Here is a 26,046-nt window from a genome sequence, read left to right on the forward strand (position 1 = left end):
ATGTTTTGACTCTCAACGTGCTTGTTTGTGAGTTTTATTGTCATCACTTTTGTCTTGTGTAAGCAAAAAATAAAAATAAAAAATCGCGATTAGGTTGTGATCAGGTGATTGATTAACTTGGCCACAGAGCAATATACAATCTTTGATGTTTTGTGGTATGGTTTGGTTCTTGGGGATTCGGAAAGAAGCTGACCTTAGTTCCATCCACCCGTCCTTCATCTAATACATGTCATAACTCAGCCAGCACCATTTTTGACATGTGATATGGTAGGCTTTGGATTACAAATGTTTTCCTGCTCATCAATCTATTTAATTACTGCTTTTTGCCTTGCAGATGCTTACAGTTTTATCTGCAACAAATTAGTCCGTTTTTTGACGACATTTAACACGCCTACGGATGCTCGTGGAGAAGAAAGAAGGCGGTAGGACATCAAAACAGGAGGGGGGGGGGCGTAAGGATGCATGTTTTTTTTCTGGTGGCTGTGAGGAGGCTGTGCCTAACTTGTCGAGTGCATAAGAGGCTCCCTGTGCGCGACCCTCTCAGCATTCATGACCAGAGTGCCAGGCGATCCAACTATTGTAAGTTTGTCCGTGTGTCGTCGTGTCGAGAGAGCCGGAGAGAGAGAGAAAAAGTGGGGAGGGAGGGTATTGCAGCTTCTTCTGAAATAATTTCTACCTACAGCTGCTGACACCCGGGGTTGAGGCCCACTGGAGCTTTTTTTTTTTTTTTAATACTTCCACTCTTCTCTTCAAATCTAAATTTCCTTCAAGGGAACTTGACAGGATTTGCACAGGGTTTGTTGGGAGCCAGCGTGAGTATCATCATGGCCGTGTCCCACGAGAGGATTGTGCTTCTGGGGCTCTGGGTGCTCCTCTTGCTGGGAGCAGGCACGGTTGTGGACGCATGCAGCTGCCACCCAGCTCACCCACAGCAGCTCTTCTGCAGCGCCGAGACGGGTGAGTTGGAGACCATTTGCTACTGCTCAAGCAGAAAATTGGTGAAACACCCCTCAGACCTCAGACTGTTTACTGATTTGTCTTCTGAGCCCAATTAGAGGGAAGCAAAAGACACATCAGTCAGGCTACTGGGAGGGTTGCTAATCTTGAGATCTTATTGGCGTTGCTGCAACATTTTAATTACTCAGATTAAAGCGTACTCAAGTTAAGACCTAAATACAGTAGCCAAATGTTGCATTTAAGTATATTTGATAAATGGGTAACTTTTTGCTAAAATGACAAGTGGCAAAAAACTGTCACACTAATTTTAATATATACTTTTTATATTTTGGCAAAAAGTTGCATGCGCAAATATTTTAAACCTGTTTCCAACACGGGAATAGCGGATCAGACACATTTCCAAACTGCTGTTTGCAAAAATAAACTTTCATTCCCTCAGACTTGAGGAGAAATGTGGTGTCAGGAGATATATGGTTTTCGCTTGGACCCTTACAATGCTAATATGGGTTAAATTCTACAGATAGGCTCATTTCTTTTCTTAAAACACAATTTGCATTGTATTATTATTATTTTTAATTAGGTCACAGACTGGAAAACCATGGTAGGAAATAAAAACAACAGGTGGCTTGAATCAAAAACACACAAATTTGTGCAGTCCTCTTCCACGTTCCAAATACATTTTCCATTATTTAACTCAAAATGTTGGCTCATGCGAGGGTGATAATCAAGTGACAATAAAATCTTGGTTGTTTGTGAACAATATTCCTCGGAACACTAACGTGACCAAATAGTTGTCACAAAAGAATAAATCCTCTAAAAGTACCCGATAGTTTGCCCTACTTGTGCAGTTGCCTGGCTTTCATAATCCCCCTTTTTACTTTCTTCTTTCTTTTTTTTTTTTTTCCTCTCAGCACAAGCCAAAACCAACACCGTTGAGTACTTGGCTTCAGCAGAAAGCCTTAGTATCTGGGGTCAAAATATGTTGCAAAATTGAGGCTGAGAGCTGCTTTTAAAAATCTGCACATGGGCTTAAATTGGATCTAGGTTATGAGAGCACAGAAGAGAGAGACAAAGACAGAGGAGTATTTTTTTTTTCCAGCATGGTGGAAATGCTTCCACTGTGATTGATGAAAGCCAAAGTGTATTGGTGCACCTAAAGCAGCGCTTGATCACATGACAGCCTTATATAACTTCCTGTTTGTGGCCACCGTGCTTGACGAGAAATAAAAAGTGATTTGGAACGGATGTGACGCGTTACGCTTTTGGTGAACAATTAAGGATACTGTAGATGTTGGGCTTTTACAACATATATGAAATCATGAGTATTCTTTAAGATTCAAAGAAGATGATTAAGTAAGCTTCGTATGAAGCACACAGAAGATCCAAAGCAAGTTGTAATTATCGAGCAATTAATTAGACCGTGAACATTTCTGTACACTTCAATTAAGATGCTGCAAATACGCGGGCAGCAATGTTAACATTAACAGCAAATGGAATTCACTGCAATTAAGAAGTACAGTAATAGAATTTGACAGATTTGTCTCGGGGGAGGCGGGGGGCATGCCCATTTAGACAGTAAACTCGTATGGCCTGAATTAATGTCGGTGTCTCCTGGTCGATGAGGGCACTGACGATGCCCATAATTTCGATGTGTACCCTTCATTGAAATTATGAATACTGCTAAAAAAGCCTGTTTGCTTACTGCTTGAATCCGTGAAGCGGCATGTTTAGGAAGCAAACCACAGCGCCCGGCGTAATTCTTGGCAACCGGGTTAAGATGTGCTAAAAGCCTGCAAATCAATGTCAATTTTTATTGCAGAAGCAAACTCTCTCAGACTGAAAATTGTAGACATGCTTCACCCGACACAGACTCAAGCTCCTCCCATGGCCAGCTCAGTCCCCAGACCTCAACCCTATTGAAATTCTATGGTGGCAGCTAAAGAGGAGAGTGCAAAGGAGAAAACCCAGGTCGCTGGAAGATTTAGAGAGATTGTGCAAAGTGCAAAGTCATTTGTCAAAGTACGCACACAACAGTTTAGGGGGAACACATTTCCTTTGGGGTTCCACTATACTGGTTGTTTTTTTTTAATGTCGACTGGTGGCGGCCTTTCGGTTGACCTGACAGTGTCGTGAGAGCCAGTGCGACTTTTGAATAAAGCCGAACATCTGACTAATATCTCATCCGTACAAACCTTGAAAGAATCCCAAGCTACGTGTGTGTGAGTGTGTGTGTGTGTGTGTGTGTGTGTGTGTGTGTGTGTGTGTGTGTGTGTGTGTGTGTGTGTGTGTGTGTGTGTGTGTGTGTGTGTGTGTGTGTGTGTGTGTGCTGGACGGAGGCCAAGGCAGCTTACTCCATCGCTCTCCCCTTCCTTCCACTTCATTTCCATGTCTATAGGCTGGGCCCAATGGTCTGCATACTAACAATATCAGTGTGAAAGACCACTGACAGTGCAGCTTTGTGAGGATGACAAGGGTGTCGATTCATCTGGGCCGAGGGATGTTTTTTACTACATCAGTTCTCATGGTTTTCTAAGTTTGCAATATGATGTTGTTGCGAAGTTCATGCACACTAAATAAAAACGGGGAGGATTTTATTGATTCAAAAGAGTCCCGCACGACGTTTTCAGCTGTGAGTAGACTTCATTTGTTTTCAACGGTCCCACGCCAAACTTTGGTCTGTTTACTTTCTGCTTAACGTCTGTGGCAGGCGGCCCATTTAGGCAGCAAATCTGACACATATTCTCAAACTTTATTTTAAATGATTCCACACCAAACTTCTGCCCATTTGGTTCCTGTTGTACTCTGTGTGGCAGCCCGTTTATGCAGAAAACTACTCTGACCTGAAAACAAGACCCCGGCACTCAAACTTTCTTAGTTTAGAACGGTCCAGATGGAACTATTGTTTACTTCCTGTCAGGCAGTTCCGTTTAGGCAGCAAATTGAATTGACGGTGCCCTCTGCTGTTTGCTGTCAAGATGTAAACTCCATTATCCTCCCATTGATTTTATAACTGCAAAAGTTGTCTTTTTTTTTCCATATTTGCTTACTCTGGAATGTATGCCGTTTGTCTGTTAAAGGCCCATTAAATATCTAAAAGCAAATCTTCCCTGAAAGAGATGCGATTCTTCCAAGTTATGCATATGCGAGGCTTCCGCATCATGAATCCACTCATTTATGCTGACGGCAAAGCACTTGACTCTTCTGTTCTTTTGGCTAATTGCTTGGAGAATCTTTCTATCCCTTCCACATTTGGCTGCAGCCAAAGCTCAGGCTGCCAACCATTTCATCTGTACACACAGCAATGCGAAGCCAGGGTTGCCTACTTACCATTAACAGGTGGCATCGAGCCACAATTGCGCTCACGGGAGAAATTTTAAGTAGGCCAGCTCATTTGCCAAAGACTATTTTAAGGATCAATTGGAAGGGTGGGTTAAGAGAGCAGACTGATCGTCATTTTTCAGTGATATGATAAGATACTCGAAGAAGTGCCTTTAAATTTAAACTGCCGCATATTATTGTTTGACTGATTGTTCACAAATCAACCAACGAATCAAAATTTTAAGAAGGCATAAAGGACAGAAAGTAGTAGAGGGCAACCGTATTTGATATTCTTCGAGTGTGCTGCCTCATCAGGCTGTCTGCATTAAAACAGAAAGTAACCAGGTAGTTTGGATGTGGGGGTATTTTTGATTGCTGCTGTCATAAAAATATAAAATCTGATCATTTTTACGTGTTATCTTTGTCAGGAATGAAATTTGCCACGTGTATGTATAGTTAGAACATAAATCCAGTTTGGATCTCAATTGCATATTTTCGCATGTAGATGGGAACGGTAACCATATTGATTTCAAATGTATATGTTCTCAAATGTTTGTTTTTGGTTTCCAAAAGTCAAATTTCGTATGATCAATCTAATTCACCAATTGTGGCCATTTAAGTCCTGTATTAATCTGATTGGCAGCCCGTTTAGGCAGCAGTGACAAACTGTCTTCACTGCTCCATGACATAGCATCAAGATAATATGATCTCATAAACAAACTAAAGCTCAGAGCCGAGACTGTTGCTGATTTTTTTTCCACTTTGTTGCTTCAGAATTATATTCTATTACAGTCTGACTTAGTTTCATGACCAGAAAAAGATTTATATTGCAGTGTTATTGACGCACACCAAATCTTTACGGACCATCTGCTTGGCTGTGGGAGAACTGGGGGTGCGGCGGGGATTTTGTGTTCATGTAAAAAACACTTTATTTTTTTCAACCATATTCTAAGCCAGCCCCTTGTTTTTTTCTGACAGTGATCAGGGCGAAAATTGCCGGGGAGAAGATTGTGTCGCCTAGCAACAGCTCCTCCCCCTACATGAAGATGATCCAGTACGAAATAAAGATGATCAAGGTGAGATGTGCCGTAGACTAATCCATGCTTACATGCTTTATAGCAGTGTGTAAAACTACAAAGAGCATGTCCGATTTGTAGATTTATAGGTCTATTGCGGCATACCCGGTCAGAATAGACTACAAAGTCTGTCTGGATATAAAACATAATGGAGTGGGACAATGACGGTACACTGCACTACAGTATGCCCATAACACCAAAAAAAAAAAAAAGTATATATGGTACACACAATAGTGTGGGGCTGGGTCGTGCTTTTTGGCGAGTTGCCAATCATTGCCACCACGCTCCACCCATGCACGATAACGAAAAGTTATTTTTGCCCAAATTTAGTGCCGCCTATCTGTCAAGTATGAGTGCTTTCAATTTGTTAGAAACTGGACAAAGGCCCTGAAAAATGGGGGAAATGACCCAGAAATAAATGGCCACTTACGGCCAAAATGTCTTCTCGAGCATGTTTTCTTTTTTTTTTTTTTTTTGTGGGTTTACTGACATGACTAACAAACTTCATGTTGCCAATTCAAATTGCCTTTAGGGGCTGAAACATTTATTTTACCACTGCTCATTATTAAAATTGCATCAAAAAACAACATGCTTTTGGCTGCATTATAGTAACTGTATTCTGAGGCTGCTACAAAAAAATCTCTGACCAGCTGGTGAATAATGCTACTACTTTTCAATCCGCCTGTACTAGCGTTGCCACATCAATTTAGAAATGAAAAAGCATCCAATATGTGGATTGCATGGTAATCCTGCACAACCACCCTGACCCTCTCCTGCGTCTTCTCCAAATGTGCCAGATGTTCAAAGGGTTCGACAAGGCCAAGGATATCCAGTATGTGTACACCCCAGTCTTCTCCTCGCTGTGTGGAGTCAAATTAGACTCCAATAACAAAGCAGGGTATCTGCTCTCAGGTATGAACATTGCTGGTTACACCGGGCAACATTTTAAAAACTTTTTATTTATTTATTTTTCTAAAATCAGAGATACAAGAAAACTTTTGTAGTGGATTTTTGTTTGTGCTGACTCAAAATCTGGCTTTGCCGTTTCTCCAACACATCAAATTTTCATAATATTAATAATTTGTATTTAGTAATAATAAGGAATTAAGGGCTAGGCATGGTAATATCCGTTTTGTGCACGCTTTTATAGGTCAAATTTAAAAACAAAAATGAAAATATCTGCTAAACCTGGTGGGCTAGAAAAAAAAGAAAAGCTATGCTTGAAATCCAAAATATATTTAGGGACACATAAAAACATCTCTGACTAAAAATTGCTATTGATCATTGTTATTGTGCCTAACTTGAAATAATCACTGTGTTTTGCAATGCCGTTTAACAGGAAGCATGTGGAGCGACGGGCGGCTTTCCATTGGTCAGTGTGACCTGGTGGAGTCCTGGGACAATTTATCACTCTCACAAAGGAAAAATCTCAACTACAGATACCAGATGGGCTGCGAATGCAGAGTGAGTCAGGATTTTTCATTCTTCCTACATGAATATTCATATCTGTCATTGGCTCAGGAAACAGAAACTATGACTGAAAGTAGTTTTCTTAATACTCGTGTATCATCCTACCACAATCATTGTTATTAACGATTGATTTTCTTTTATTTTTACTTGCCCACGGTCAAAGGTTACATACAGTCTAATTGAACTGCATGATAAATACAAATAAATACTAAAATATGGTTGGACGAGACCATTTAAAGATTTAAAGACAAATAAAAAAAATGGTAAAATGAACTTTAAAATATACAGGGAGCCAGTGAAGGGACGCCAGAGTTGGAGTTATGTACTCCCTCCTGCGTGCACCAGTTAGGAGGCGAGCAGCAGCATTTTGGACCAACTGGAGGCACTTGAAGGAGGACTGGCTGACTCCAAAATAAAATGCATTGCTGTAATCCAGCCGAGATGTAGTGAAGGCATGAATTACTGTTTCTAAATGTTGTTGAGCAAGGAGAGGCTTCACTCTAACCAGCTACCACTAATCACCACCACATTTGCCGCATTTTAACCCGCTGTAATTAAAAATGCCTTTTTTTCGGCAGATCAACGTGTGTTACACGGTGCCCTGCGCGTCCACGGGAGAAAATGAATGCTTGTGGACGGACTGGTTGCTGGATAACAGCCTTAATGGCGAGCAGGCGCGGCAGTACGCATGCATTCGTCGCTCCCACACAACCTGTGGCTGGTACAGGGGTGGCCATGCCCCCGAGAAAGACTTCCTGGACATGACTGACCCTTGACCGTCTCAAGATTCCATCTCCGTCTGACTCCTGTCACGCCTCCAGTCAGAGGGATGTCCTGCTTTGGCTCGTATAGCTGAAATATGGATGATTTATGCATAACATAGCAACAGGGCTGATATCATTTCTGAAAGAGCTCCCGCTACCAGATGGATGCTGCGGCAATGCTAATTAAAGTTTCATTGAATAATCTTTACAAAGCGGTTTTAAAAATGTGCAGTGGCGCTAGGAAAGCTTGGCATTACCGTTGACCAGGATTTATACATTAATTCCGAGAACAGCTTGGTTTCATTTGCTTAATATCGCAATATCGAAATATCCTGATGCAGAAAAACAAGTGGACGCTTTTGTGATCTCTAGGCTGAATTATTTCTCCTCTCTATGCTCAGGCTGCTGTTGTTGCTGCAGCAAAAAAAAGCCTTGAACCACCAGCTGGTTAGGTTTGGTGCTGCTGGAGTGCTGATTACAAAAAGAAGATATTACATTCCTCTTGTTCTAGCTTAACTACACTAATTTAGAATAGAATCAAAAAAGCTCAAAATGTTCAAAGCTTGTGAATTCTTGTGAATCTGCTAAAACCCTACACTCCCAGAACCTTTAAATGTCATTTTCTCACAAAATATGCAACAGCTGCTGCTAAAACAATTATGCTGCCAGTGAACATTAAACAATAAAAATTACTTCAGAAATCTATCTGCTTGCTTCTGCAATAGATTATATTGACCATCTATAGTCAGTCAAAGTCTCTAAAAGAATAGCTAACAATAACACCGCTGCTTAAGTGTTGATTTGTCCTGCCCAAATTGCCTCAGCAATGTTCTTGCGTTTGAGAAACCTACGACAGCCTTAAGCTTCCAGAGCCTTAACGTAATAATTTTGCAAATTTTACTACACTTGCTGCTAAAACAAATACTGTGCTGCCATTGGACATTGCAGAAATTGCCTCATAAATCCGCTTGCTTTTCTTCATACTGTATTAACTCTGGAAACTCACGCGGACCAGCTGGTTCCAAGTGCTGCTGCTCAAGTGCTGAATACAACAAGGAGAAGAGCTCCAATTTTAGAAGAGAATCTAAAATGCATCTAAAAGTTGGTTAGAGATTGTGGTCCCTTAGCAACTACAGTACTATGTTCGCAGAGCCTTTAAAAGTCATTTTCTGAAAATTAGTTTGCAGCCACTGCTAAAACAAACACTGATCAGCTAGTGAACATTGCAAATGTCAATTACCTATCCCACAAAAACAAATGAATGTTTGTCTGACTTCTGGGTTCGATTTTTGAAACTCTCGATGTTCAGGCAGCGGCAACAAGTCTCAAAGACCAGCATTTGTAAAGTCATTTTTTGTAAACAGCCGCTATTTGCAAAATCGAAATGTCCTGTTACAGAAAATCCATTACATACTTTTATGACCTCCAGGCTGGATTATTTTCACTCGCGTTGGCAGGCTGCTGCAGTCTCTAAAGTCTCTTCAGCTGGTTCAGAAAGCTGCTGCTCAAGTCAAATTTGCCATCAACCGGCTTAATTGCATAAACTCCTAGTAAACATATGAATCGCATTTTAAACACTTCTTGTCAGCTCAAACCACTAAATGCACTCCCAGAGCTTTTTAAAAGTCATTTTTTTCGCAAATGACTATAGAGTTGCTGATGGCACAGCCGCTGCAAATCACATGCAAATAATTTATCTTAGAGTGAGTCCTCCTCTCATCATTTGCATGCGGCTGACAGTTAACACATTCAGTGTGGCAGCAAGGTTATTAGTCATGTAAAAATGTCAGGCATTGAGCTGATTTGCAGAGAGAATTTCAAGTGGGCCGCAATTAGTGCCAGACTCATTAACTACGGTTACAATGGAACTTCCCCCATGCAAATGAAAATGTGTATATAAATAGAAAATCAAAAATAGGAATTATGTATGACAACAATTCCGGTGATTATAAATATTGTACTTCATTGAACATTAAAATGTTTGGCACTAACGGCATTTACTTTTAGAGCTTTCGTATACAGATAGATGTGACTTAAATTTGACATCTTTAAAGCATTTTCATTTCAGGATGTTTGCTATTAAATGTCTGACACTTCAAAAGATAACAGTTCCCGCACATACCGTCAACTCCCTGATCTGGTTATTGGTTTCATAAAAAAATACAGTATGACTCATTAACTGTCACACCTAAGCCACCAATGAAGTATTACAGCTCAGTATGCTAATTTTACAAATATATATTGTTGCATGATTTGTTTGGCATGCATTAATCTTTAACACAAAATGATTATCATAAACTGGATGGTGTTAGTGAAGTGCCATGAAACAATGCATGTTTTATACTGAAGAAATTGTTGTGGATTTGTATTTATGCCTGTTTTTGTCAAAATAGTGCTGTTTTTGTTTTGTATTTCCATGTACCAAAAAAAGATTGTATATAAAATGTTGAAATGGAATCTTGTCTAACACACTTCTTTGATTTCTCCAAAAGGTTACAAAATGTTTGTCGTTGCAGAATACTGAAAGTGACTGGTGGTTTGTTTGTTTTTTCGTCTTCAGAAACCTGATCAAGAACATTTCATGTGTAGTCGTAAAAGGTTGCAAAATCATTTAAAAAAAATAAGATAGGAATGCTCACCATGTCCTTGTAGTTGGGGTAGAACGTCTGTTCGATCACAGGGAATTTGTCAGCACCCAGCCTCTTTTGATTGTTGATCAATTGGGAAAACTGCAGATAAAGACAAGAAATAAAGGAAAACATACATTAAACACACGACAAGGTCTGGGGGGGCATGATGAACTGTGAACTAAGAACCCGTGTATACATTTTGTTTGAGATTTTACCCTTTTATTACTGTACTAGTTTACAAAAAGTTGTGAAAATATTGTCCATGCTTTCAATGAAGAAGCGTAGCACCATCAGGTGGACAAATACACAAATTAAAATCTGAACATATGGGGGCCCTATTATCGTTCCCAGTGGAACTCTAACTGGCAGACTATCTGAAAGGAAGATTTTCCCCGAAATCCTTTCGGGGAAAATCTTCCTTTGCCCTCTCCCCGTTTTCGGGGAGAGGGCAAAGCTAGCTAGCAAGGCTAACTGCGTCTCACACTTGCGTTGGATTAACTGCTGATGCTCACAAAGTGCTCAAATTCTATAGACGAGGCTTGAGAAGGTCCAACATAACCTTTCTACTTGATTAATTCCTGTTTTAGTCACTGCAACAGCCCGTTTAGGCAGCAAACTACAGTAGCCTCTCCTCTGACAGCTGCGGCCATGTAGTCAAGCCCATTCTATCTCCATTGCTTCATGGCATAGCGGCATGATAACACAATTTTATTGATGTGAACATTGCACTCCTCTAATTCCCCAGGACAGAAAAAAAATCACATCTTTGTATACTTCCTCTTATTCTCGCTATTAAATACCAATTTCTTTGTTGATGTCTGTTTGCTGCAAATGTAAGGCTATTAAAATGACTTACAGCCCAGGGTTTATCGCAGAGGTTGTAGATGGAGTCCAGTGAGTTGACGGAGGGGATGCCGGCATACTGCAGTCCAATGATTAGGTTTCGAAAGTCTTCATTCTGGGCCATGCTGAAGGCATGTTGGCGTACCAAGACAAAGTCTGGCCTAAAGGATCTGATGGGGCAAGAAACAAGGAAATTAAGAGGTGAAGAATCAAATGTTGTACTGTTGGCAATAGATGTGATAAACGGGAGAAGAAAAAAAAAGTGTTTTGTGTTTTATGGCAAGACTCATATTTTGCCCACACACTATGAAGAAAAACTCAAAATGTTTGTTACTTAACATCACTCATCTGTTTAGAATGACCGATCAAGGCATAGATCAGTTATCCTTTTAAATTGAGTGAACCTCAGCGAAATGCAGATTCACATTTTCTCTTGACTTCTTTGAACGTTTTCATTTTGATTGAAAACGGAGTGAAACATTAACATTTCAGTTTGAATAAAATTTTGGACAACTTTTACCAAAAACTAAGGCTAATCAGATGTGACCTATACTTTTTGTTAGAATTTTAAAACAAAGAAGACAAGGGTTTCAAACTCATTTTTGTCACTGGCTACCAAGATTTGAACACAGAACTGCAAAAAGTGAGGCAAACGTAGAAACCAATTTCAGATTTTTATTTTTCCCACAAGTGGATTAAGGAAATAAAATGTCCACCCCACTGAAACATTTCTGAATTTTTCCTCTGTCCGCCTCATTTTGTCCAATCAGGTTCTTACACGGTGTTCTGCAGTCTGCATGGAGAATGAAATCAAATCACTCATAATGCAAGCTAAACTCAGTGGCAGGTCAATGTCGACTGAGCACGGCTCTCTTGTTCTTTCTTCATTTATCTCCGCGTGTACACCAAATGAAGGCATATTAAAAATAAATGCAGCGCTTAAAAGAGCAGTCTGGCTAAAAAAATCAATACAGGGATAGAAAACGTCTCACACAGTGTGACCATCACCAACTGTTTGTGCATCGAGAATACTAAGCAGACACACAGAGGAACCTCAAGTGCACGTTGGAGAGGACACAGCAATTAACGGGACAGCCTAATCTCTTCATTACTCACGAGAAGGAAAGGGCAGACCTACATTTTAATCAGATGTGACCAACAAGCGCAAGGTCATTCCAGTTTCCTTCTGATCATGGTTAAGGACTTTGGCGACAATTTTGTCAGGGTGAGGCAAAGTTGAATGCCTTAATAAATGGACAATTTGGAGTTTGAATAAAACCGGCTTGAAATGTCATAACAACCGCATCGCACGAAACCTCATTTCAGCCAGCATCAAAGGACTGATTCTGTGTGTGTTTAGCTTTTTTCCTTTGGCTTCTTGGAAAACGCTTTTTCCCCAAAACACTGTAGTAAAAGAAGAAGAAGAATATGAGAACAAGATGCTTATTTTGGGATGTTTCTCATTGAGTTCTAATTCCCGCTTTCTTGACAGGACTGGAGGTTGAGCAAGTACTGTGCAACTTTTTGCAAACAAAGGACTTTGATTTCAAGCCATCTGTTTGCGCTGTGTGTGTTATATTATTAACAACGTGACACCAGTGGAAAACAATTGACTGTTTGTTCCGACACAGCTTTTCTCACCCAAAAACTTCCATCTCGAGCTCGTTCACGAGAGTTTTTAGGGCAAGTGTCAGAATTTGAAATGTGACGCTTATTTTGTCCCGTTGATGATTTGGGATTATCAGCCCTATGTTTGTCCAAAAAATGTTTACATGGTTCATATTTAGTGCCAATTAGATGACGTTCCTTGGTTGAGTCCTATTTGATAGCTCCATAGACAGACAGCTAGCTAGCTTGCTAGCTAGCTAGATATATAGATATAGCTAGCTACCTCGCTAGCTAACTAGATAGATAGATAGAGATAATTTACACTCAAATCTGTGTTTAAAATCATTACATTTGACTGACTGATGTGCAAAGGTTCATCTCTGCTCCAACAAAGCCCCTTTTCCCCGCACCCTTCAACATTTCTCTACCTCTACTCAACATAAACAGAGTGTGCGTGTGCATACCAAGCAGCCACAAAACATAATTGCAGTACTGGTGCCCTCATTTCCTGTGTTGGTTAGAGAAGTGGGCTCTTAAGACATGCTTTACCACCAGCAGGATTCCGAGGGGGGAAACTATCTAAGCTGTGCAAATCTAAGATCATCATGATTTGATGCGTGCGTGGTATTCACCTGGCCGTTTTCACACCGCCTCTGATGACCTGCATGTCCACGGTGCAACCTCCATTTGAATGTGCAATGAGGTTGATGTCTGAGAACTCGGCCTGCAGGGAGACAGCAGACAAAATGAACTTAAATTATTAACACACATTGCGGTAAGACTGAGATGAGAGCAACGTTATACTTTGCTACGGACTGCAGACATAATTCATCATGCATTACTGTATTGTGCAGGGAAGCAGAACAACACCGATTTAAGGCCTCATATCGTTAGCTCACTGAGTGATTCAACCCATAAGCTCCCACAAATTACATTAACTTTTTTTGTGTGTACTTGCAGGAAAAATATGTGCAATAAATGTTTTGAAAATGTTACGACAATTCCTGTGAAGGATAAAAACATTTATATATTATTTTAACATAATTATATTATTTCATTAGTTTTCATCAGCAACAAACCAATTTCAAGATTTTCAATGATCAAAACATAATAATTGATATATTTAACGATAAAGTTTGTCTAACAATTATATATAGAATTATACATATCAAATTCACTATTATATTTAATTTAAAAACATTTTGTATATATATGCTGTAGATATAGATATATTTACATCATATGTATTTATTAGAAAGATATTTTAATTCCGATAAAATATGGTAAATGTTATTTAAATCCTTTTCAATACCTGCTCCACTCCCCAAGGCAATTTCTTTGTTTTCATATTATTATTTTGTATTCAATACGATAATGACAATTATGATTTATTATTGTTTAGTTAAGCACTTTGTTACAGCTGCAGCTGTTGTGAAAGCGCTATATAAATCAGCATGTATTGTATTGTATTGTATGTATTATTAGTCGTATTAATTTTATTATTATTTTAGTATTATTAGTGTTATTATTACTATATTTGTTGATATAGATGTTGGAATAGCAGTTGTCGTGTCCCTTCAGTGGGATTATAGTACCTGCTCCACTTTGATGTCATACTCCCCAAAAATCTTCTTTCCCCGAAATACTTTGGCCCTTAAAGAGAAAAGAAGGGACAAACTTTCATTAGCAAACTGTCACTTGTCCACACTCCCCTCTAGTGGACATCCCACACTCCTATTGAAATAATCAGAGAGAAAATGGAGGCCAGCTTGTGCATATTTAATTCGGCAAACTTTCTCTGTCAGAAGTAAATATCTATTTGCAATGTGAAGAAGAAGTATTTGCCCCCTTCTAAAATTGTTCTTCTTTTTTTGTTGTTGCAAATTCCCAACTTTAATTTTTAAGATCATCAAAGAATTGAAAAGGTCAGACAAAGCTGAAAAAAAAAAAATAACCTACCCGACCCTGTGTGAAAAGGCACTTGCCTCACTTCTTAAATCATGAATTTACTGTGGCTAATTACAATTTTCAGTTCAGTTTCACTCCGGTTTCCTCCCACTTTCCAAAAACATGGCAGGTAGAAGGAACACTCTAAATTGACCAGAGGTGTGAGTGTGACCACGGATGGTTGTTGTCTATGTGTGCCCTGGCAACCAGTTCAGGGTGTTACCCCGCCTACTGCCGGAAGGTAGTTGGGATAGGCTCTAGCACGCCTGTGAGGCGGATTAGAAAATGGATGGATAGATGGATGTTTACTTGTGTTGTCTTTGACTAACATTTAAATTTGACTGATGATGGGGGTGGGGAATAAGACATCAGGAAGGGGGCAAACACTTTTTCACACCACTATATAAGGAAACAATATTTCAGACAGTGTGAGTACGACAATTTGATTGACAAATGGGGTCTTGATGATAAACGTGTCCATTCAAACAGCATCCTTGGAAGCTGACTTCCTGTATTTAGCTGCCACTTTACTGAAGACGGATGTAGGAACAGATTACAGTAAAGACGCAGGCAGATCGATGTGGATGATGAAGATGAGGCTGCCGACCAAGCTGCTTGGGACATTTTTATTATTTTACGGAGCGGCGTAAAATGGAACGCAGATGGCTTTCATTACATGCACCAGGAGCCAACAAACTGAGTCTAAATAAAGCAACCATGAGCCAGTTGGTGGAAAAGCTTTTTGTTTCTCCCCCTTCTTTTTGATATACATGCACCTGAAACAGTGTGGATTCATAATGTCTTATTACGAACCGTGCTTTTCTTTACACTGCACTAGAAAATATAAACTAACAAGTTACTGTGCAATCATGGCAACCTGCCCAAATTAAAAATGTACATAATATTTCCCTCCATAAAAGCTCTTAGGTGAGAGGCATCTTGCTCGTTAACGTGGTTCATTAGGATGATAACATCTGTGATTGAAAAACACCACAAGGATGAGGGGGGTTGGAAGAAATCAATATACAGCATCTGACACTGGAAATGTAGATTTACACGTTTCCCCAAAGTATTCCTATATTTCTGGTAATTCAGAGTGCCTATCGCAAGTAATGTCCCACAGAGTTCAATACTGAGTCCCATGTTATTATAAGAACTAGTGATTGCATGCGGCAGACTCATGAAAAGCAGTGAACAATTTTTTCCTAACTCATGCAGAAACAGCTGTCACACTTACAAACCACATGAGCCACTTATTTATGACAAACATACAGTTAAAAGGATACACAAAAAGAGTTCAAACTTAGATGAAGTGGAGAAGTTGAGAATGGAACAGATTCACAAATGCAGTTTGCAAGGTCTCCTGCCAAACATGGCACCCATAAATTCATAAGCTAACTTCATGACTTAAAGCTAACCATGCGTTTAATTGAGTTTAGTGCAACATTCTATTTTCAGGCTTTTGGAGTGGGTATCACTGTGGTTAGTGTTTAGCACGTTTGCCTCACCCCAGAATGTCCACAGGTGCGAATCTGAATGCTTATTTGTCTATTTGTGCTATGTGATTGGTTGGCCTTCAGACTGGAGTGTGCCCTTAAGTCAGCTAGGATAGGCTGACAGGATTTTCAGCATGCTATTGGGCAGTTGTTTTTCTTTATTATTATTAATAGGCATATTTTGATTTCGTCAATAGCTCAGTGCTTGGTAAAATTGATTGGATGAGTTCTGTTTTCTCAAATTTCAGGATCATTGCATGCAGCCCCACTTTCAATTTTGATCGGGGGTCGACAACAGGAGTCTGAGACAGCCATGGAAGGGTGTTTGGTCTCTACCAGATGAATCGATGCAGGATGGAAGGATGGCAAAAATCTATGGATGTCATTGAAGAAATGAGAGCTTTTGACAGACTTAAGCATGTCCTCTGGTAAAATTTCGCATTCTTCCTTGTGGGAGTTTCACATTGACTTGAATGTGCACTGATGAGGAGAATGCACAATATGATTAAAGAAGCAGTACCGCTGTTTGCATCTCAAATAGAACTAATGGAGAAGGAAATTGAAAAAAGTATTATAATACTTTTCAATACAATACCCCAAGAAAATAAATTGATAATGAATTGAATGGGCTCAAGCTGGTGTATAAAGTTCCACGTGCGTGTCAAACTGATGTGTGTGGCCACATGGCAGCGTCACAGAGTCACTGTTGATTGCAACGCATGTCCTTTAATGTCACTCAACGAGCGCTTGAGTGAAAAGACGCAGGGCTCTGATTGCTCACGCTTGTTTCACAAGGCTCAAATCAGCCATGTTGGCTTCAGTGAGCTTCCCTGGGGTGAGGACATTGCTTGAATTATTTAAGCGGTGGTGCAGTGAGCCCCCAAACACCTGTGTGTATTTTCAGCAACCATGCTAGTATTCCAAAAACAAAGTGTGTCACGACTCAGGATGAACAGCAGCTGTGAAACAAGATGCTTTAGCAACATGAAAGCACTATTTAATTAGATATCATTATTACCAAATTTAGTGTGTGTCTGTGTGTGTGTGTGGGGGGGGGGGGCATATGAAATCAGCCTTTTTTTTCCAGTTCCAAGATGTCGGTGACACACTTCTGTCAAATATTTTCATTTTTTGACTCGTACTTTAATCAGCCTATTTTGAGGGGATGGTGCTTTTTCATGCACATGAGCCACTGCTCAACCTGCCTCGGCTACTCTACAGGTAGTCTTATGTTTTGCTTAAGGCTAACAGACAATGCAAAACACCATAAATTAGCGAATGAATAGCATTGGTGTATCGCAAGGCAATACACCACTTAGCATTGGTATTTTTGGATGCAATCGGTTGTGCAACACATGTAAACCGACAGTATTACAATACTGACAGGTATGTATTTCTTATCCTTTTTGAAAATATGACTCATATTACTGCAGATTATTGAGTTGTGGCCACCGCCGTCTCTGGCCAAGGCTCACGGACCAGAAGGAGCAGTACAATGTTTAGTGATTTATAGCAAAGAATTGTGAATAACACTTTTTAATTTCATTACATTCTATTCAGGTATGTATTTACTGTAGATTTCTATGAAAAAAATATTCTACAGTGCTATTTTGTTAATGAAAAGCAATTTTTTTTTGGGTGGGGAATGATGGCATTTCCATTCAACGAATTAAACTCATCGCTGTACATTGCTTAGACTGAAGCAGAAAAAGGTGCACCCATTGGTTTCAAGTGACGAGGCGGGATACCTCATCGATTGGACAGAAGAATTCCCTCTGATGCACACGCTTAGTGAGCAGGCTTGTGTTAGCTTTTCCATTGGCCGTATTTGACTAAAGAAATAAAAGCATGCCAAGGGAAGATTTCGCTGACCGCGGTTTTGATTGTTCTTCCCGCATGCAGATAATGAGGGATTTGCAAGCGAGCTGTGTGAAGTTGTGGTTGTCAAAGGAGAGCAATTAGAAGACACGCTTCATCTTTTTTCCTCATCATATAATTTGACTGCTTTGTTTCCACCATCACGTATCCTTCGCCCCCAGCTGCTCCCTAACACGTCCTCCGGCACGCGCTTTTCCTCGTTTGCTGAGATGAGAAGGGGAGGCACATTCGAAAAGGCAAGAGGATAGATAATCGATTCATTTTACAGTGCCTTGTAACATAAGAGTAAAAAAAGGGTCGCAAATGATTTTGTTAAATAAATAAATCAATAATTTGAACTCTTGTGCTAATTTCTGGCAAACGGAAGTTTTACAGACATTGCAGCCCATTTTTGTGGGAGCTCAAGCACCACTAAAATTTTAGAGGTAGTTTATTAGCATACTAAGTATACACACAAGTCCCCTAAATTCATGTGTTTTGCATGTTTTATTTCATTTAAAAAGTAACACAAATAAGGTACATTTTTGGCGGGCTGCTTTTCTGCAGAAAAAATAGCAAACTGTTAACATATGTTTAAAGGAGGAAGTAAAATGAGTTGTCTTCCCCCCAAAATTAGTCGCGTTATAGTATGTTGGTTTTTCGGAATCCAATTAATTTCTCTTTTTGCCTCGCTCAACATTTAAATAACCTTTACCGGATTCGACAGCTTAGTCACAGACTTTCCAAAAAGTGTAAAGCTTCTCCTTCATAAATATGTCAATTATAATGTGTAGAACAGTGAAATTTATCTTGGCACTGGAATAAACTATCCTAAATATTATTGACTTTAATGGAAAACTTAGCTTTTGAATACACGAACAAAGAAAAAAAAATATGGATTTGATTTGGAATGCAGATAATTTACAGGCCTGTTAACGCCCAGGTACACCGGAGTACACTTTGTGCCTTTTTTCCCCACTTTCCCATGATTATTAAATTTCTTCGAGAATTGTAGCAGGTGGACAATCCATCACGGGGACAAAGAGAGGCACAACTCACGAGCGGCCGGGAGCACATACCTCTAAAGTCACGTTTTCTCTGATTGCGGTAGTAAGAGCACCGTGATTCATCTTTCAACAAGGTGAATCTAAGGTGAGCACGTGACTCACTGTGGCAAATAGAAATTCACTTTGCAGGCAGAGAAAGAGGCGTAGTCTACAAATGCAAACCCTACAGTGGTCCTTTGGTTTACAAGGTTCCAAAAAGGTTTCATCCAAATACATTCCGTAATTATGACTTAAATACAAAGCTATAGTAGGTTAGAGATACACAAGGGCGTATCCTGACTTGTGCATAAATTCAGGTCACCGCCGTGGAAAAGGGACTCTGTCAAAAACTGAGGACCCGTTGTAGTTTTGTTTTCCATACTTCGTAACCTCCCTGTTCTGAGCTAAACAACCCATATAGTGCGCGAGGAAGCCGGAGTACGTGGAGAAAACTGCTGGAAGCGCGGGGAGATCAGGTAAATTCCACATTGGAGGGCCAGACCCAAGATTTGACATGCTAACCATATATAACCACTGTGCCAATATCACCGTGCTGGTCTCAAAAGATTGTGTTTACTCAGATATGTGCCCCTCCTCTAATTAACAAATGTGTCATCACGTCCTCTATTGTATACGCTTGTATAGATCCATCACCCACAAGCAATTGAGTCGCGTTAAAACGGGCTGAAGGCGACGGGTACAAAAGTGACAAGGGCACCAGAACTGCTGATGTCATTGTTGGCATAGCGGCTGATAGAAATGAGTCACAAATTAATATTTCTGTGTGAGTGCGGCCGGCTTATTACTGCCATGTTCCTGTTCTGGGTTTGGCCAGCAGGTGGCAGACTGAGTGAACTTGCTGGCTGCACACCTGCTACCAATCTGTCAATTATGGAACTGTGTATTTAAGCACCCGCAATCTGTCTTCTGGTTGTGGGAGTATTGTTTATGCCTTGCTATTTCCATGCCCATAGACTATTCTGGCTTTAGATCTCGTCGTGTTTCGCTTTCGAACTCTCGTTACCAATGGTTTTGTAAGTATTGGATTTTATTTGGTGATTTGGCGTTCGCTTGCGTGTAGTTTGATACATTGTTTTTGTTTGTCTTCGCGGTCCTCATTTTCCCCCCCTTGCCTTTTATGCAAGCGCTTTTTGTTGTTTGTTTTTTGTGCCCTCTGGTCCTTATTTTGACCAGCGCTTTATGTTATCTCTTAGTCGTGGCGATTTTTGTATTAAAAACATATTTTTGCAACGGAGACCTTGTTGACGTCTACACTTTGGGGTCCAAAACTTAATTCGGCTTGTCCGAATCGTAACAATTACGAGGCAAGAGTGGGAGATTTATGGTATGTTAGCGAGATAGGCCGGCCATCCTTTGAAAGCATTTATGGCAAGAACTTTCCACAATAAATGGCTGAGGACTGAGGTGCACAAAAAGATTTAAAATCATTTGTCTTTTATATTGGTCTGATTTGGGTTTCACTAGAATCGCTTTGGATTGGCTGGAATCATAGAAGGCTCCCCTCAAAGTTCTGAAAACAGGCTTTTGTTGAAGAAATCAAGGCATTTAATGAATTGATTGAACCAACGTATATCATTGTACAATTAATAGATTTCATTTTCCATAATACATTTCTCACCGCATATACAGTATGTATAAAAGATCCAGCCTTCAACAATAAAGGGTTTGTACAGTCAAAAAATTGCCGCATGCTGCAATTTATTTTTTCCAGTGCAAAGGGCTCTTGTGTATAAAAAAAGGACAACACAAAAGTGCCGAGCAGCAAACCAACACTGAGTGCGAGAACTAATTTTGTGCATTAACTTTTTCACAAAAATCAACTCACTCAAAAATGTTGTATTATTGAGGTACTGTTTGTCCCGCACGTCACTCAAAATCCCCGCCAAATTATTCAGCCTACTCGCATGTATTGTCTAGGCAGGTTACATAAAACCTGGTGCAAGTGCAAATAAGCCATGTGTGCCATCTAGAGGCGAGTTTTTCAATTTAAAACTATACAGTGGAACTCTGCTATTCCCAGGGGAAGGTATTGGGCCAATATACATCCCATCCCCCAAAACCCCAAAGCAAACAAAATATAGAAAGAAAAACAAACACATCCACTACAATACAGGTAACATGTTTCTAACCACGTGCAAATAAAAGAATAAAGAAAAATGTTATTGTTTTACTCTTAATTAATCAAGGGAATTCAGAGTATGGTCAGTTGCCGCGTGCCCATCACTGCTGTAGCGTATCTAATTCTAAATTGAAAAATGTATACATCTATACAAACATAGAGATACTATTATGAAATGATGAATAAATCCAAAAATGCATGCAAATAAAGGCATCCTCCCTAATCAGCACAGTGCTTTTCAGAAAACAGTTCAGTGAAGAAAAGCCCCCCCCAGACACTAATTTGCGGTGATACTCTATTGCTCAACAATAACAAAACTCAATAACTGGTCATTTTCAACATGACAAAGTTTTTGAAAATACAATAAATGAGATTCACAAAGCAGCATTTATGAAAATTAAAATGAAGTCTTTTGGACAAAGTGTTCCCAACGGCAGCATTTCGCTACACCGCACAAAAAACGGAACTGTCCACACCCAACTGCGCGCAGACCCAATTAGCAAACAGATGAAGCTAGCGACTTGCTGGTGAACACAGCAGAGAACGAAGCCGTTAAAAGCTTGATCATCTCTCTCCAGAGGGAATATTTGCCAACACGACAACCATGAACTGCAATTAAACCCTTGGAGGTCTGAAACGCATGTGATTGTTAACCGTTTAAGTGCCACCAAGATGCCATGAAAACAACATGACAACATTTATCCTTCAGAGATGAACATGGCTAACGGGGCTTATTTTCAGCAGTATGCTGTCCTGCACTCACTGAAGTAGTTTTGCTGATTTGGAGCACAAGGGCATTCCCGGGACACCAAAGCACAATCTGTAGAAGTAGCAAGATTAATATATCACACAGAGACAGTGTGCCGCTGCAGCAGGATGAACGGAGCCAGCTGTCGACATGCCAGTGATGTAATTTTTGTAAAAGCACCTAGTTGATGTTTACTGTTCAAAACAGAAGCAAATTGTGATTTACACCCTCCAGAAACCGAGTGATGGGGCCAAACAGTTTTTCTGTGATTCAAAATTTGCCAGTGCACTGTGAATTTGGCGTGCAGAGGTGCAGGGTTCTATTCTGACTCCGGCATTCCTGTGTGGAGTTTGGATGTTCTCCCCACACCTGTTTAGATTATCTCTGGGTTCTCCAGTTTCCTCCCACATTCCAAAACCATGCGTGACAGGATAATGGAACACTCAAAATTGTCCCTGTGATTGTGAGCGCAAATGCTTGTCCGTCTATGTGTGCCCTGCGATTGTCTGGCAACCAATTCAGGGTGTGCCCCGCCTACTGCCCGAAGACGGTTGGGATCGGCTCCAGCACCCCCCGCGACCCTTGTGAAGATAAAGCGGTTCCGAAAATGGATGGATGGATGGAAAAAAGGTTTGCAGGTTTTAGAGTAAGCGAGACTATGGCTCTGTTGCCATGCATAAGAATACAGCTGATAAAGTGTACATACTGTATTTTTTGGACTATAAGTCACAAAGTCACTCCGAACTCTGGTGTGACTGATCCTCTGGAGTCCAGACTATAAGTCACATTTTTGGGGAGGAAATATATTGGACAAAAACCAAGATCAAGAACAGTAGAGCTCAAACTGTCACCAAAATGTGTGTTCCTCCATTCAGAAATACATCCCAGCACATGTTTCAGTCTGCCTGATCGGAAACTCAGCGCGTTGTTCAAATTTGCCGTGCGATTATTCAGAGGGCCCCAAAAAAGGAGCACTCGAGCCCAGTGCATCAAGCAGTAGAGATGGAAAAAGTTCCAAGCATGGGCTGCTGATTGCTTTATAACAGAGGTTCTGAAATGGGGGTACGTGAAAGCACTTGAGGGAGAGCGTGAGATTTAAAACTCTATTTAAAAAGTGGCATCAATGCAAAAAAAAAAAAAGAGCTTGAACACAACAGCTGCCTCCCTCGCACCAAGGATGACAAAGATCCTCAATTAAGCACAAATCTAAGTGTCTCACAAAAATGAAAAAAGTAATAACTAACGCTCAGTTCAGTGCAGCAATGTAATATTCAGTGTTGACATTTGATAATGTCAGTCTACTTTTTAATCAAGAAAAACATTTGATGATTTTTTTTTTAGTTGTTGTCAGAGGTTATTGCTGTTATTTAAAAGTTAGTGATTTCTTTCTGAAACGACACATAGCCATACCGATCCCAATTTTAAACACCGTTTGTCAGCGGTTGAAAAGCCTGCGAGTTCATTATGTTTCGGTCGCCAAGACCTATCACACTGGAGTCCCATTCCTATCAGCCTTGTGCCTTTATATCCCATTTGCAGGGTGCATGAGACAGTGGTGAGTTATCTTAGCACTTGTTGAACCCACGGGCATGTAACAGATACCCAAACCAATCACACAATTCGTCGCTATGGCCGAGAAATTAACAGCTGCACACCAGGGCGCTCCATTTTAATCAGCCCATTATTTTATCTTGGTGGAGGCTCTTCACTTACGGGTCACCTGTGCCGAGGGCCCTGTATGGCATATACACGAAAGAGTAGTACCCTTCCACCTGGGTTTGAAGCCTTGTCAGATGGGTTAAAAAAACAAACTTAATTCGTGTTGTTACCATAAAAAAGCAGGCTCTTTGGCATGGAAGCCACATGGAGAATAAACATCTGTTGTTGTGTGGTGGGTTGCTCCCTCCAAATAAAAAATAAATACATACAAGCTTTTGAACTGTATTATTATTTCAATGAACCAAGGGAGTGTCACTGCCAAAAAACAAAAAGACAATAAAGAGAAAAAAGCTTTTCCAGCCTTCAAGCGCCATTGCACACAATGCTCTCAATCCAGCCCCGATGGTCCACATCTTGACAACAGGTCTGGTTGTTCTACTTGATTTCTTGTTGACAATTTTTCATGGTCATGAGGTGCACGGATAAAACTGTGACACATTTTCTCATAGGAGAAAGAAATTACGGCGGTGTTATTCAAAATATTATGCAGTACATAATCATTCAAAAGTTCAAATTCCAAATGTATGCCGTAGTTAGTGCAAATAGAGCTTGAGGGGATTGGCGGCATTTCAACGCGTAATTGGGATTCTGCTCCAGTTAATACTCCGTTTTTTTTGTTTGTTTTCCACAATTTAATTAAAGACAGACGTGACTTGAATGTCCCTTTATGCAGTACGTTTATTTGTCTTCAGTCAATCGATCACTAAAAAGACTGAAAATGGTACTCTGACAACTGCTTGTTATCAATAAGGTCCACAAAACTGCACTCCACTGACTCCACAACCAAAATAAAAAAAATCATGCTGCTTCTACACCCTTAAAACACCAAATAAGCACAAAATAAACTCCTGACGATAGCTTGTGCCATGCGTTGCGGCGTAGTTGCTGCTGTGCACAGACATTTATATGATACCGTTCACATGCTCCCGATTTGGAAACAATCAATCTCAGATCGCGTCGCAATTGCAATTTGGCTAAGTCTCAAAGATCCGCCTCCTGTATGTGCTCGGACAGAACGTACTAAGGGATTACAGATTTTTCACTCACACCATGATGGTGAGATCATCCAGTCTAGCATGAAACAAAAATAATCTCTCTGTAAAGCCATCGAAGAAGTACTCTTCCCCAGAATCTCAGACTTGCACTGATTCGTAATGTGCAAGAGTACCTATCAATCCATCCATCCCTCCATCCATTTTCTGATCCGATTATCCTCACAAGGGTCGCAGGACATACTGGATCTGATTAATTCTAGCTGTGTTCGGGCAGTAGGTGGGGGCACCCTGAATTGGTTGCCAGCCAAATGCAGTGCACATATAGACGGACAACCATTTGCGCTCACAAACACACCCAGGGACAATTTCGAGTGTTCCATTGTCCTATCACGCATGGTTTTGGAATGTGGGAGAAAACCGGAGTACCCAAGATAATCCACACAGGTGCGGGGAGAACATGCAAATTCCACACAGGAAGGCCGGAGTCAGAATAGAACCCTGTACCTCTGCAGATGGACAATCGAGTACCTAGTAGAAGGGAAATGGACCTTTTTATTTATTGTTGTTAAATAATGCAGAGTTGATAAATCGTTTTCATCTCAACAAAGGCATTCTTTTTTTAAAACTACCCAATGGGGTAGTTTCACCACCACCGGGCCATTTTGGGTTTTATAGCTTGTTCTCCAAGTTGCCAATTAGCTGAACAGATGACTCTGCTTCCCCTGACTGGCTCACTCCAACTTTCAAAGTGTCCAACAGAGAGAGCGTGAGAGGACGTTGGAGACGAGACAGTAGTGGAATGAGAAAGCAGCATACTTTATGTCCTCAAGATGCCATGTTTTTTGTTTTGTTTTTCAGTTCAGGCATAAAGTTGCACCATCCAATTGTATCGTTGAGAAGTTGTTTTTGAAGCAGGAAAATCATCGACAACTGACGGATACTAATCGACTTCCCATTGGTGTTGTTTTTGTGGTGGCGATGAGTCTTTTTTTAATTTTTGTTTTTAACATGGAACATGAGATGTACAGCTAAACATTTGTGATAATTTCTTCTCAAGTCGAACCTTTAAAGTCAGTCGAAACAAGATCTACAAGAGTGTGCAAGACTTCAGCAAATCTCACTTCATAGTGTGGGTTAAATCGTTCAACCACTATGTTACAGTGCTTTCCTTTTTATTTGGCTTTTTCTGCCAAGGTACGACTGGTGGCATAGAGCAAAAATGTGGTGATAACCATAGAACCAGAAATTAAAGTTATTGCCATGTAGTGAAGCAGTCCACGTAGCTCGGTGCTGGGTGGTCAGTACAACATTAATATCACGAAAGTGAACTGTGTTTGGCGTTCATGGGATGCAATTTAACTCCTCCTCTCCAACACAATTTTTTGTTGGAATCGACCACAGGTTACAAAGTCGAGGCACGCGGGCCAAATCT

The 26,046-nt window shown here is 40.3% G+C and overlaps 2 protein-coding genes across 4 annotated transcripts in view; one reads left to right on the forward strand and one right to left on the reverse strand.

Annotated features, from left to right (window-relative positions):
• Window positions 1-26,046, reverse strand: part of syn2b (synapsin IIb) — a 53,147-nt gene that overhangs the window by 11,155 nt on the left and 15,946 nt on the right. For all 3 annotated transcript variants that reach the window (XM_086117335.1, XM_086117337.1, XM_086117334.1), the window contains exons 2-5: window positions 14,262-14,319; window positions 13,299-13,390; window positions 11,072-11,228; window positions 10,225-10,314 (exon numbers count right to left, since the gene is read on the reverse strand). In XM_086117335.1, the coding sequence (XP_085973461.1) occupies window positions 10,225-10,314; window positions 11,072-11,228; window positions 13,299-13,390; window positions 14,262-14,319 (397 nt within the window). The remainder of the gene's footprint in view (window positions 1-10,224; window positions 10,315-11,071; window positions 11,229-13,298; window positions 13,391-14,261; window positions 14,320-26,046) is intronic.
• LOC147201151 (metalloproteinase inhibitor 4-like) lies at window positions 467-10,042 on the forward strand. Its single transcript, XM_086117338.1, has 6 exons — window positions 467-579; window positions 772-957; window positions 5,254-5,351; window positions 6,149-6,263; window positions 6,691-6,815; window positions 7,400-10,042. The coding sequence occupies exons 2-6, from the start codon at window positions 825-827 to the stop codon at window positions 7,595-7,597; spliced, it is 669 nt and encodes a 222-aa protein (XP_085973464.1). The 5' UTR covers window positions 467-579; window positions 772-824; the 3' UTR covers window positions 7,598-10,042.

Source organism: Hippocampus guttulatus, chromosome 8 (genome assembly GCF_054856545.1).
Source record: "Hippocampus guttulatus isolate MCC_2025c chromosome 8, RoL_Hgut_1.0, whole genome shotgun sequence".
Lineage (NCBI taxonomy): Eukaryota > Metazoa > Chordata > Actinopteri > Syngnathiformes > Syngnathidae > Hippocampus > Hippocampus guttulatus.

Excerpts from the sequence above, each read along its gene's own strand:
- LOC147201151 (XM_086117338.1), top strand. The coding sequence starts at position 825 with ATGGCCGTGTCCCACGAGAGGATTGTGCTTCTGGGGCTCTGGGTGCTC. Across the intron at positions 6,264-6,690 it reads AGCAGGGTATCTGCTCTCAG|GAAGCATGTGGAGCGACGGG; the intron begins GTATGAACATTG and ends GCCGTTTAACAG. Across the intron at positions 6,816-7,399 it reads AGATGGGCTGCGAATGCAGA|ATCAACGTGTGTTACACGGT; the intron begins GTGAGTCAGGAT and ends TTTTTTCGGCAG.